The following is a 13,778-nucleotide window of genomic DNA, read 5'->3' on the forward strand; positions in this document are numbered from 1 at the left end:
GCAGCTTATCAGTGCCACCCTAACCCCAAACAGACAGTTATTGCGATCTTTGCCCCAGCTTGTCAGTGCCCCCAAACAGCTTGTCTGTGCCTTCATTGTCTCTCCTCCACCATAAACTCTGGCACACATATGTAGACACGCTTACACAAATTTACACATGATAACACACTCACGATCACTAACACACACTTATTCTAACACACTCCATCTTACACCACTCATGCTAACACACACTCCATCTCACACCACATACATGTTCACACAAAACACTTTTATATATATAGACATCCATGCTCACTTGCCCTTATACATAGACACCCATGCTCACATACCCTTACATCCATGCTGATATACACTTATATTTAGACATCTATGCTCACATACACACTAATGCTCACATACATAAAGACATACATACCCCCTCCCTGTCCAGGCCCTTTCTAGGTGTATACTAGATGTACACTTTCCTGCTACTGAACAAACAATTGGAGCTGCCGCACTACATGAATGTAACATGAATGATCCAGAAACACCCATAAAGTACTTTTACGGTCGAAGTAACTTACTTAATGTAAGTTAGTGTTCTCTTATTGGAATGCTGCTCGTATTATTCTGTCACTGAGAGGCTGCGTTGGTCTAAAGTTATCTGCAAGTATTCCGTCAAAGCCATCTTCCAAATCTGCTCCCTTGACATGCATTCTCAGACGTCTAAATTCTTCAATCTGTACGTAACAAAAGCCAGACAGTCAGCTTAGATACACAAACACATATTATCATATCTAATGAATGGCACAACAGATTTGTAGTATGTTGGTGTATGTAACAATAAATTATATTGACCCATCACGCATAAACTGTGGAGTTTTCATGGTATACAAAAGTATCCAACTGCGAAAGGAAAATACTGTATCCAAGCTTATGACAGCAGGTAAAAATGACATTTCCTACATACCAGCCACTTACCCTTAAATAACATTTCCTTCTTCAGCCATGGGAAACGTTGGGAGTAATATTATAACGCTACCATGCAGAATTTAAGGTAAAATATCAGGTGTTTCTACATCTTCATCCTTCCTCCTTCATCTAGCTAGCTCCAAATGTCAAAATAAATACTCCCCATGTAAATAAACAGACAAAACGAACACTAAAGTTTTAAAATACTTCTGGGAGACAAAAGATGCTGTTGAAATACTCCAAAACACAGCGAGTCTATGGAGATACAACATGTTGTCTGAGCTCCTCACCTCTTAGATCAGTATCAAAGCATGCCTCAGCCAATAGGCTGATAAAGGAAGGGGGACAAGCATACGTTTCTTATTTTTCCAACCCAAAATGAAATTCCTTCTATAATTAGTTAAAAGAAAGACAGCTGATGTTTATTGCAAAAGGAATGGCTGACTATTAATGACTGAATCGAAGTCTGCATGCAGACAAGCCCTGTAACTCAGATAAAGCGGTACAAGTTGCTTTCTAAAAATCCTTGGTGTATCGTAAAATTAAGTTTGATTTCTTTTAACAAAAACAAAGTTATTTTTAAATTAGCTGCATTCAAAGTCACCTGAATCTCAGGGATTTTGAATACAAAGGGAAACTGTACTAAAGGCCTTGGAATGTCTCGAGTCTGGTAACAGAATGTTGCTTGGATTTATAAATCTATAATAAAGTAATCTGCTTTATTTGCAAGTCTTTTGGGTAGTTGGTAATGTTAATTCTTGCCACCAGGATACAGCAATGTATTTCATTTGCATGTCAAGGAAGATGTGTATGTATACAGCTTCAAATATAAAAAGGTTACACATATGAGTCGACACCCATTATCAAAAAATATCAAAAAGCTTCAAAACTAGTAGAACGTGTGATGGTTTCTCCTCTCTTACCGTGTTTCATAAAAGCTAACATTGATTGGTTGAATATTCCTATACAACTAAACTGTAGTGCGCCACGTGGAATGAAGAGCCATCGCAAGAGTGTATCGGAGTACATTTAGTTTTAAAAATTCCCGTAACAATAAAATGTCTGCCCTGAAGCTGTGATATTTTATCATTACATTAGATGGCGCCACCATGTTGCATTGTGCAACAATTTTCACTACCGCAACACGTGTACAAAAATGTTTAGTCTTTAGAAGTAGGTGATTTATAATATATAGAGTCACATAAGCTTTTACGATCTCTGAAGTCTCTTCTTCAGACAGTATGACACTTAATCTCTACATCCTACAGTTTTTTTTTTTTTTTAAAACTCCGTTTTCTCTTGGACCACTATGGCTACATCTATTTTATCCATTTTCATTATTAAAATGTGTGCGATCGTTTAAATGTGTGTATGTCTGTTTAGCAGAATACGCTACTATATCTGTTATAAAATTTTAAAAAAACAATCCGGTATATACACAAGTCAATGCCGCAGCAAATAATTTAAACATGACTATACACTGCTGAATTATTTAGAGTATTCTAAGAAAAATATGAAGTTGTTTGCTGCTTATATTTGCCAGGTAGTATGAGCCATGTGTTCAGTAAGGATTACAATTGTCTATGACTCTTTCCTTTGCTATGGCCATGAGCAAGTCACAAGGCCAGCTTTTGACCCTGTGAGTATTTATATATATTTTTAAAAAATCCAACTTATTCAAGGATAACTGAATGTTGCATCATCATGTTGCCATTGAAGGCATTCAGATTTGTTTAATGGTTGCAGGATACGTCCAAGAATTTTCCACGTGTCAATGATGTGTAATCGAAACAGAATGTAAATATCTGTGTGATTTACAAAAAAATAAATATGCAGAAAAATTAGCAAATAGGTGTAAGATAAATAAGTGCAGACCGACAATATTTGTGATACAACCTAATTTTTCTCCATTGGTGATTAGCTCCAGCATGTGTTCTTTTTAAACATACGTTAAGTGAGAATTTTACTGATTAACGGGCATACTTAAGGTATTACAGATGAAGCAACACCTACTTATACCCCCTTTACCTAATGTATTGGTTTGTCTGTCTTTGTCAATTCTAGATTTGTTATACACTTTGAATCTATGTACCATAAGATGCGCTATATAAATAAAATATAATAATAATGATTTATACATTATGATAAAATCTAAATGTTTCAGCCCTCTGTAAAGGAGAGTAAATCACAGTTAATATCTAGGTATAGAGACTGTAATATTGAAAGCAATATATCAAAGAGAACCACTGGCATTCTGTAGGCTGCTCTCTAAATGTACATATGAATTGCTTTTGAAGATGGGAAATACGTGTTTTCTTTGAGGAGATGTCAGTTGCGGCATTTTAGTGACCCAATTCATAATCTAGACCATAACCTTTATTTGTTAAAAAATAAATCTGATCAAAGAGAATAAGAGATGAAACGTATATGTGTAAAGGGCAACATATTGATATGCAGTAAAAGGTTTAGGGCCATTGAATTATGTAGCGGAAAGTGGTTTTTTAGCTTTCTATGTAGACTTTTTTCCCTCAACTTTTTGTTTTTAAATGCAACTCATGTGAAAACACCAAAGCTATTATCTCCAAGACCTCACAATCACTAATGAGACGTCTTATGATAGCGCTTAACCATTAACCTTAAGGTCCACAATATACAGATAAACTGAATCTTTACGAGGATTGCACCTACTTCTAACTAACTAATGTTCTAAATAAAGAACACGCGGTATAAAAAAAATACCGGGCATACACATTTTCACCAACCTGTGCCTGAGACACTGTCAGAGGGTATCGGAATAGTATCCAAGTGACACCTTCACTGCATGGTGGCATTGTAAGAGAGCCCTCATATACCCAGTAGTCGCGGAGTAGAGGATCTAGGTCAGAAAGTGTAGATATTTAGGCAATTTCTGCTCTCCATTTTCTATAGGAAAAACACCAGCCCATAAACAGTTGAGATGGCCCTCAATACATAGTTACACTGGCGAAATGAATACCATGGAGAGAAGTATAGAAACACGCTGAAAGGTAAAACATATGAGAAAGCAGAGAGACACAGACAGGTAATCACAAGCATACAGATATGAACACAGTAAGTGACTTAAAGTGCTTTTAGGACAAGAGGTAGTGTTTAATACAGCGAGGCAATTTAAACATGCAATCACCATATTAGAGTTGAGGTTTTTACAGAAGCAAAAAAAAAATATCTTATCTGCCATAGAATTTTATGTTTCTATATCAGGCTTTTTAAACATCAGAACTATATGATTTGACCATCATAGAATTTCATGAAAGAATGCCAGGTCACATCGAGTTTAATGCTCTGCCACTTTATTTCGCCAAACATAGATTATATATTTTAAGAAAAACAGCAGTATATAAAGTTTTTTTGTGATAGTTGCCTTTTGTATTATACCCAAGAAATAACAGCACTTACCTGGTAATAAAGTATTAGGATTAAAGCAAGGAATTGTTTTTGTCTTTCCCTGAAACATAAGAACAGTGACAAATTCTAACAAAAAACTTAAATCTCACGACACATATCACAAACGGATTAAAGAATAACCAAGCCTTGGAATGAAGGACAATTATCTCCACAGAGTTTCATTATCTAATGCTTTCTTTTCAGCACAGTATTGTTTAGGATTTTTGCATCTGCAAGGACAGAGAATTAATTTGGCTACAATGATGAATAACAAATTCCCTTCTATTCTCCCTACTAATATTCTCTATTTTGTTATGTTGAGGTTATTGTGAAAGAATCATCTGAAAATTATGTCTGTCTGGCTCTCCTATGAAAAATCAGTAATTACTTATAGATACTTAACACAAACAATGCACACACAATTACAATATCATAGGAAGACAGCAGACAGACAAAACTATCTAGTGTCATGTCCTTAATTACAAACTTATGCTCAATGTTAGACTTACATAATGCTTCGTCACTAAACAGTGAGTTATAGAGAATTTGCGAGAAGATGGAAAGTTTAATCTCATTATTTATTCATAATGGAGGAATAACCCACTGAGTTAACCAAAGAGAAGAACATGGTTGGATATACACAAAGCATAGTGAGGTCTTCTAAGACATCTCCCAATTTTAGCCACATTGGAAACCTTGGGGGAAAATAGTCTTTTATATAAACATAACGCTTATTCCAGATGAGAATTAAAACTGCCTTTGACATAACTTCTAACATTTCCCAAAGAAAGCTCTAACAAAACTTTTTATGTGACTTTGTCTTGCTGTTTTCATGAACATTAGTGATTTTTATAGGTGGAGATACACTTATTCTGAGCAAACACTCCAAGCTCCAAGAATAGAGGAGCATCATGGGGGAAAGAAGGACTAAGGGATTTGGGTCACAACGAAGGACTGTTACTCCTAATTAGCATGCCTGGGAACCTCTCAGAGTAGGTAAGAGGCCCGGTGCGCTTACTCTTCTTGGGGAGCTGTTTTGTGAAAGGGATGGGGTTAGCCATGCATAGAGATGGGACTGTTCCCAGGCAATATTTACTGGGAGGGGGTAGATGGTGGCTGAGCATGACTAAACACAGCCATACTGACCCAGAGACCAGTGGAAACAGGCCTTCACCAGAAGAGTCAGACCCCCTTGCATGCTAATCAGGGTCACTTTGTTTTCGTTAACCTCGCCACAGAAAGACAAAGAATCGTGATAGTTTTGGGTGGTGTTTACAACTCCATATATCTAACCTATTCCATCATGTGAAAGTTGTGTGTTTTAGATTAGTGTGCCTAAAGCACCTTTGTGTTGGAGGAGTACAACTTTGTGCATTTTGTATGTGTTAAAATTTCACACAGTGCACATATTGACATACAAACTAACTAGCTACACAATAGTTAATTCATATGAACTCATTATACCCATTGGGAAAAAGACTTACTTTATACTGAATATCTTGAAGAATGTCTGTTACAGAATTGAGGCCCACATGTTCTTTTCCTATCTAAAACATAAAGTTGCCATAGTTAAGATTATAAGACATTATAAAACAAAATGACTCTTCAGTAAGAATGGATGATGCTTTAAACCATATTTATTAACTTATTAACAACATATCTATTAATTTATTAGTAGTAAAGGCTTTGAAGTGTTAAGACCTATCTTAGGTAAGGACACCAGCATACCTCCCAGCATTACATATAGTAGGTTTGACTTGTGGTTTGGCTAATGGTTTGGGTTTTATCATGACTTTTTATGTACTACCTTGACCTATCAACAGTTTTTGTCACACACTGTAGCAGGGCTGTACTAGTAATGTCGACGCAGCGCTGGCACTTTAAGTCCGGCAGCTACCTGATTACGTTAGTGAGGCCGGCAGCCGGACATGCATGTTTTTTTATGCTTTTTATGCTCATATAGTGTGCGACGGGGCATATCCACCCATCTACCGCAAACCGCTGCATCTGATCTGCCGCTGGGTATGTATGGGGTAATGACGGCCAGCAACCCACCGAGCATTTGCGATATTGCCGGTTCAAATCTGCATTATAGTTATTTAAAGGCTATAGAGCACTGCGATACAGTCAGATCCTCCAATCATGCTAAGCTTCCTCAACATAAGAGAAAAAAGAAGAATAAAGGGACATTGGCCCCAAAGAGGGACTGGCCTCAAAGAGGGACTGGCCTTGTGACACAAATAGCATGGCAAAAAAACTATTGCTCTTTCATTTTGGGGGGTTGAATATCAGTCGGTACATAAGGACATATTGGAATCTCCGGTTAGGCATATGGATTAAATAACACAGCCTGTCCTGGGCCTCAAAGCCTTAAACTGTTGTTAACTGAGACAAGCATATTTGGCAGTAAAATCAAGTGTTATCAACACCTAAATGTACAATTAAAGATGTTCATATTGCAAACAAGGAGGGTTTATTGTTTATAATCTTCAAAACTTTTTAATGAAAAGCATTACCTGTACAAACAAGGAGATAATCACAATCCCATGTACTTGGCCTATGGCTTCATCAATATTTCTGTATAAAGTTGAGTTCCAGTGAATCAGGTGCAGCTAAAATTATTAACACACAAAGTCACTAAACTATTATACAACAAAACTGTAAACCATTCAAGGATACGTTTATTGAACATGATAAAATGGAATTATGTATAATAATATTTCTCTCATAAAAGCTTGCAAAAGCCACTCCTTGCACACCTCTGTCTGTGACAGAGGGCATAAATAAGCAACTAAAATCACTTTATAATAGAACTATCCACTGTATTTCTGGAATTATTTGTAATACAAAAGGTAGAATGACTGAATAAAAAGTAATTGTGCTCATATATATATATATATATTTCCCGTGCCCGTTTATTTTGTGGTATATGAGTACTTAAGAATCGTGGTTTGAGTTGAAAATTGCACCAGTATTTATAAATCTACTAAGAGTGCAGGTGTCCCCTCCACCTTAGTGCAACATCAGGCGTCAGATCTCCTCTTCCTTAATCCACTGCCGCAAGATGTAGCCTCTCTGTCTGACATCTTGAGAGAAGTTAGAAAGATCAGGACTACTCTGCTTTGGGAGCATATATTACTATATCAACACCCTTGTCTCAAGAGAGTCAGTAAAGGACATGGTTACATAGGTATAAATATAAGAGGCTGCACTATTTTGGCACTGTGGATACCATTCAATGGGGCACATAAAGGAAAATATACAATAAAAAATGTTTTCATTGGAAGAAAATAAAAGAAGTGGCTACTACTGGCCATTCTACTCTAGTGCCATTTCTTCTAGCCAATAGTTATATACAGTAGAACTACAAAGTGCAAAATGTATAGTATATCAGGTATACACCATGGTACTAGAAACAGCATATGTTTTAGAATAATCTTTAAATAAATAAGTTAACATCCCGTTAACCCCGTATTAACCCCTTCTACAAAAAAACTGCAAAAATCAAAGAAAAAAAAAACAAACAGGAAGAATGTACACGAATATTGGCCCGTACCGAACACAGGAACAGGCGCATATTCGTGGAATACAAGGATTTTTTTCCCCACGAAGACGAACACGAAGAGTTGGCCGGCGCCCAAGTCTACTAATAATCTCCCATAGTAGTTCTTAGAACTGGTTATACTCATATACACGTACCTCCATTGGAAATGCTTTAAAGTTCACTGTGTGTTCAGAGCCCCGCTGATTTTCTTTGCCCCAGTGAAATCTTACTTCATTAAGTTCATATTCATGACCTCGAGGTAGCGGACCACCTGTTAAGACTTGAAAAAAACCATGGTAATTCCAAAACATAATATTAGTTAATTATGCTATGTGGTGTGTACAAGATAACACACATTACTAGATCCAGATTTACATTCTAGCCGACCCTATTGAATATTTTTTTAAATAAAGATATAAATTGGCGGTGGGGGCTACATTAGAGTATGAAAATAGGCATGTAATCAACCCATACTGAACAAAAACCTGTAAATGCAGATACATAAAACGTGGGTTTATTAAAAGCTAATACGAGTGTGTACAAAATACAATTGTGTAAAAAGCGTTAGAAAGAAATAAATAGTTTATTATAACACGGAGAGAGTTTCTCAAGCAGTTATTTGGATCATGGTGGTCAGAGAGATAAGGAAAAGTCGCATTACATTCTCTAAACAATATTTTTGTGTGTCAATAAAATATTTTTCTGAATTTTTCTTATCTTATTGACACAGAAACAAATTGTGTGCTAGCGAAACGCTCTCCATGGACAAACGTTGAAGAATACTGCAGTGTAGGAAGTACATAAACCTGGAAGTAATCATGATATCAAGTTTAGGACTGATTATAAGGGAAAAACAGTAGCGGCGTCAAAACACCCACTCTGAGGAAACCGCATTGGGCGAAACGCGTTAGTGAATTATGACAACATAAAAAACAGATCCCCTCATTTGGCAAAAACAGACCCATACGGACTGATCACCTGTCGTTTGATTCAGATGAACTCTTTTTTTTTTTACATGTTTTATTGTGAGGGCAATTTCAAATATATCAAAAGTACACTCCAATACTATGATTATTTTTTTGTTCTTTTTTTCTTGCACCCTGAGAAAAATAAGATTACTATGTATCTGCAAAAACTTGGATCCATCAAGTTGCATGAGATTACAATGAGCCATTTCTGACCCTTTATTTGTTAGTGCAACCATAAAACACAGTTTAGGACACACTCATAGTATGCGCTATTAATTTTGTTTGTTTTTTCTTTTTTACATATACAGAACCACCATCTAAAAAATCAGGTTATTTTGTTTTTACTCCCAGCGCACATAGACAATCGAATTTTGTATTCATTTGAATTTTGCGTTGTGGGGAATGGCACACTAGTCCCTATAGCAGCTAGTGTATTTCACTGGGCTCTCACAATATCTATTTACCGTAATGCAAGTGTGTGTGTTGTGTCATCTTCAGCCTGTAGTTACAACTTTAACTTATGAAATCCTCAAGAAAAGAGGGAATGATGGTGTAGTGATCGTTTTGGAGAAAAAAAGGAAAATATATTTTTTTTAAATTCACAATAGGAATGAGATTATAATGAGGGTTGGAATGGGTTGCACCTGAGATTATCCAGTCAAATGATTTGCTAATATGTTGGCAAATTCTTAAACTCGTATATTCCATTTACATGGCATGCAGGTTTTTTATATTTAATCAAAGAATGGTAAACAACAATAGAAAATAAATAGTGTATCTCTTCCTTTTTTCCTATTAGGACATCACTGTGAACAATGATTGCAATCCATGGCAATGTGGGAAGCCCTGGGCTTTAGAAATGTTGAGGTGTAGAATTATTTTTATTCTTTAACCCCTTAATGACAATGGCCATTTTAATATTTCTGCAGTGCTTGTGTTTAGCTGTAATTTTCTCATTTATTATACCCACACATGTTATATATTGGTTTTTCCAAGACAAGAAAGGCTTTGTTCAGATACCATTTTTTTGATCATATCATATTTACTATAGGAAAAAGTATGAAAACATTTTTACTAGAAAAATGTTCTCATCTATATATCTATAAAAAACTAATGAAAAATCCAGCTAAAAAGATTCTGTTATTTGTCCTGAGTTTAGAAATACCCAATGTTTTAATGTTTTTTGTACAAGTATCACATTCCAATTTCAAACCTATTTTTCCCAATATGGTCATACTGTCCCCATGTCCTATTTCTGACATTATTTCAATTTACACCCATCAAACCAAATATGTTTGAAAACTAGACACCCCAGGGTATTTCATATGCTAGTATTTTAAATATTTTAACGCATTCATTTTACCTCAGCCTTTGTTAAACTTTGTGGTAGTAAGTTTGTATGTTTTTTTTATACACATTTTACTTCAGGGATGAATTTATAGCTCCTGGTATATGTCACTGTCAAACAACACAATGCATGGGTTTGTTGAGTTGTTTGGGAGGTAAAATGCAACCTTTCCAAGGTGTGCATTTTTGAATTTGGACATCTGGTCAATCTGTGCCCATGTCCTGTTTTTTGGGACATCTTTGAACCTGGCCAATTTGATCTACCCTATTAAATCATACATGTTTTAAAAGCTATCTTTGTGTTTGTCAAATAGTCAGGCGATAGAAACTTTGGTCAATTGAACTTAATGGAGGGGGGGGCAGAAACAAAATATAGTTGTAAGTGAAATCTAGTCCTGCACTCTTTATAAAGACTTACTATTGGATCAGCTGAATACATCCCCAGCAAGCTAAAGAGTTGGGGGTAGTAAGTGTAGGCAAATGTATTCTTATAAATCTGAAAATGATTGAATTTAGAAAAATCTGAATTCACTCTGGCATGATTCTATCAACAAAAACATTTAAAAAACAAATAAATAACTTGAGTTGGAACGAAACTATTGAGCATAAAATGATTAACAAAAATTAATTAATTAATTTTAACTATTGATTTATACACTGTACCCCTAAATAAGTTCAACATTTAGTTTGACAAGAGGACAAGGAAGGTTGATCCTTTTAAAGACATGTTCAAGGGTTAAGACTGTAACATTTCACTGCCAACACAGGCTTTTACAAATGGATCCCAAACACTGACTCTCCGAGAAGGCAGCAGCGAATGAAATGTGATTTGCATTCAAATCAGGAAAAGTCCTCTACAAGTGCCAGGTACTTAATCACAGTAGCTTCACTGATTTTATTCATACATATTTAGAAACTGCTAACATCACAAAAAATTGTTTTGGAAAAGTCATACTTGATATTTGATTGATTAATCTTGGTCAACAGCTAGGATAATTTACACACAGAATGCTGGTACACATGCATAACTTATTTTTGGTCATTTAGTTCACTTTGCTTTACTTATGCAAAAGAAAAGCTCTGAATGGGCAAGGATTTTATACATTTTCACAGTAAACCAACTATATCTACGCTCAGTTGCTTATGGCTTTTCTGGACAGTTTTCAGAATATTTTGAAGGCTAAAAAGCGGTGAGAAAGCGTCACCGTTTCAGTTGGCAAAAGTACAACACAGGAAAGCAATAAAAGATTCTTTGTTTGGTGCCGAACTCTGTTGCCCTGCATACTCACTGAGCACTCTTCTAATTCTCTTTTCTCGCCTTAAAGGTTAGAGTCGACTGCTTAAAGTTTACTTTCAGTGCTGCATCAGATCCTTAAACAGCAAAATGGCTAATTTCCGGTTTTCAAATGTCTTTTCATTGTGAAAGAATGCTGAATAATGGTTCTACACTGGAATGGTTAACATACTCCCCAACATTTTAGGCATAAGCTGGCAGCCGGGAGGCATGGCCATGCACTTACCATTCCCAAAAGCAGAGGTTTCCATTTTCAGTTCACCTCCATGGGCCAGTCAAGGGAGATCTCCCCAACTGGCCTATGGTCCCAACTGCCCACAAAAGTGACTAGGATGCTGTGTTGGTTCTTACCTTTGTTAGCAAGCAAGTGCATGCTGAAAGGGGGATGTTGGAGGCATAGTTCTTCTTAAGTGCCAAAAAACTGCAATTTGTCAATAGAGACCTTGTTGCACTATTTTTATTTTAATAAGTTTACAATAAAAAAAACTTTGTCAGGTCTCTGATAGGTGCAGGCAGCAGGTAAATGGGCTTTGAATAAGCCCTATTAAACATAAGAGTCAATTTTTACAACTTTGGAAGGTTATTTTTAACGCATTACACTATTCTTTTTCTATTTTTATTTTTTTCATGTTTATATCCGGCATACCATTTTGCAGTCTTTTATGCTATATCCTGTTGGTAGTGTATATATACATTTACACTTTGTTTTTCACACTTATTTGGTGTCACCGGTATATGCTTTTTTTCTGTTTTATATTTTGTGAAACAATATTGGGGTTTGTTTTTTTTACGGTGGACTGACAGCATTTTTCATGTTTCTTTGGTTTAGTTCATTTATTTATATCTGTATTTAATTTTTACTTTATTTTTTGCTCATCACTCACTTTTTAAGTAGCAGGTAAATGGCACCTGCTTTCAGAGGAGATTATAATCCTGTTGAGTGCATGTAGGGCAGGAAGCTTTTTATATATTTTGAAGCAATACTGTGGAGCTTCTCTCAGGGCTGATTGTTGAGAACATGTGACATATATTCAATTGTTTCATACCCTGGTTTTTACATTTAAATAACATGGTTTTCTTTTATAATATTTTTCGGTAAATTCATAGATTGAACATAGATATAACTTGTATTACTGTACATGAACGAGAAAATACATGCATACAACAACAATTATGTTAACACGCCATACCTGATTTTGACTTCATCATAATTTGAACAACATGGCCATCGTTAATAACTTCACAGTCCCGGCACACAACATAATTTGGTGACAGCCGTACTTCTAGCAGTGAGGGGTCATATACAGCTTCTCTTGAATTAATGTTGATTGGAGACTGATAATCTCCATTTGCTTCTGGATAAAGCAGACCCCACTCGACACCTCCAAACAAATAAAAGAAAGATATGTTTAATGCAATGCAATTATTATTATTTTTGTGTGTATACATTCTGCTTTTGCAATTGCTCTGGGGTTTATTCACTAAAAGAAGAGTTGCCAGGAGAGTTTGCAGAAGTGTTGTGGTTTCAATGTCCTCACTTCGGTTTTCATTAGTAGATTTCTCCGGCAAGAAAGGCTGAACTGGTCCTGTATAATCTATAGTTCAATGGGTCTAAAAAAATCTCACCAATGTCACTATACATTATACAGGTTCAGCCATGCTCTTCATGTAGCAGAAGCTCACTGGAGATATATCTCCTTACTTTATAGGAACCTCAAGGAGATTAAATCATAACCCTCCTTCAAACCCTCCATTTAGTGAATAAACCCATCTGTGTTTACCCAAGAATAGAAAGTATCACTGGCCCTACTAGTTACTTTATTAGTTATCAGTGTAAATGTATAAGTGGAAAATAAATAACCAATTAGAGTATAGTACAGTATTCTAGTTTTTTTTATTCTTCCAAGTCTTTATATCAATCACAGCCCAAGATAACATAACAGTAAATGAGAAAAGTGAATTTTTAGTGACATGTCTAATTTAAACACTGTCCATAAAATATATTACATGTAAGTATATTGTTTTTTATTACTAATGCATGTTTTATGTTAATAATAGTTCCAATAATTAGACTTTGTTTGTATTTTTGCGAAAGTATTTTGCAATGTTTAAGTCTCATCTTAATGGGCCCGTATAGACAATTTCTATATAAACTATTCTAAACGTGTTGCTTTCTGTTTTGATTTCTATTTACACTAACCACATCTCTAGTGTATATAACTTGTAAATTGCTGTTTCACTGTAATGT

General features: G+C 35.5%; 1 protein-coding gene across 1 annotated transcript in view; it reads right to left on the bottom strand.

The window, feature by feature from the left end:
* CA8 (carbonic anhydrase 8) overlaps positions 1-13,778 on the bottom strand; it is a 29,127-nt gene that overhangs the window by 10,068 nt on the left and 5,281 nt on the right. Inside the window, exons 2-8 of the mRNA XM_053466883.1 lie at positions 12,721-12,912; positions 8,077-8,201; positions 6,894-6,989; positions 5,862-5,924; positions 4,390-4,438; positions 3,717-3,829; positions 567-722 (exon numbers count right to left, since the gene is read on the bottom strand). Coding sequence (XP_053322858.1) covers positions 588-722; positions 3,717-3,829; positions 4,390-4,438; positions 5,862-5,924; positions 6,894-6,989; positions 8,077-8,201; positions 12,721-12,912 — 773 coding nt within the window. The 3' untranslated portion in view covers positions 567-587. The remainder of the gene's footprint in view (positions 1-566; positions 723-3,716; positions 3,830-4,389; positions 4,439-5,861; positions 5,925-6,893; positions 6,990-8,076; positions 8,202-12,720; positions 12,913-13,778) is intronic.

This window comes from Spea bombifrons, chromosome 5 (assembly GCF_027358695.1).
Source record: "Spea bombifrons isolate aSpeBom1 chromosome 5, aSpeBom1.2.pri, whole genome shotgun sequence".
NCBI classification, from domain to species: domain Eukaryota; kingdom Metazoa; phylum Chordata; class Amphibia; order Anura; family Pelobatidae; genus Spea; species Spea bombifrons.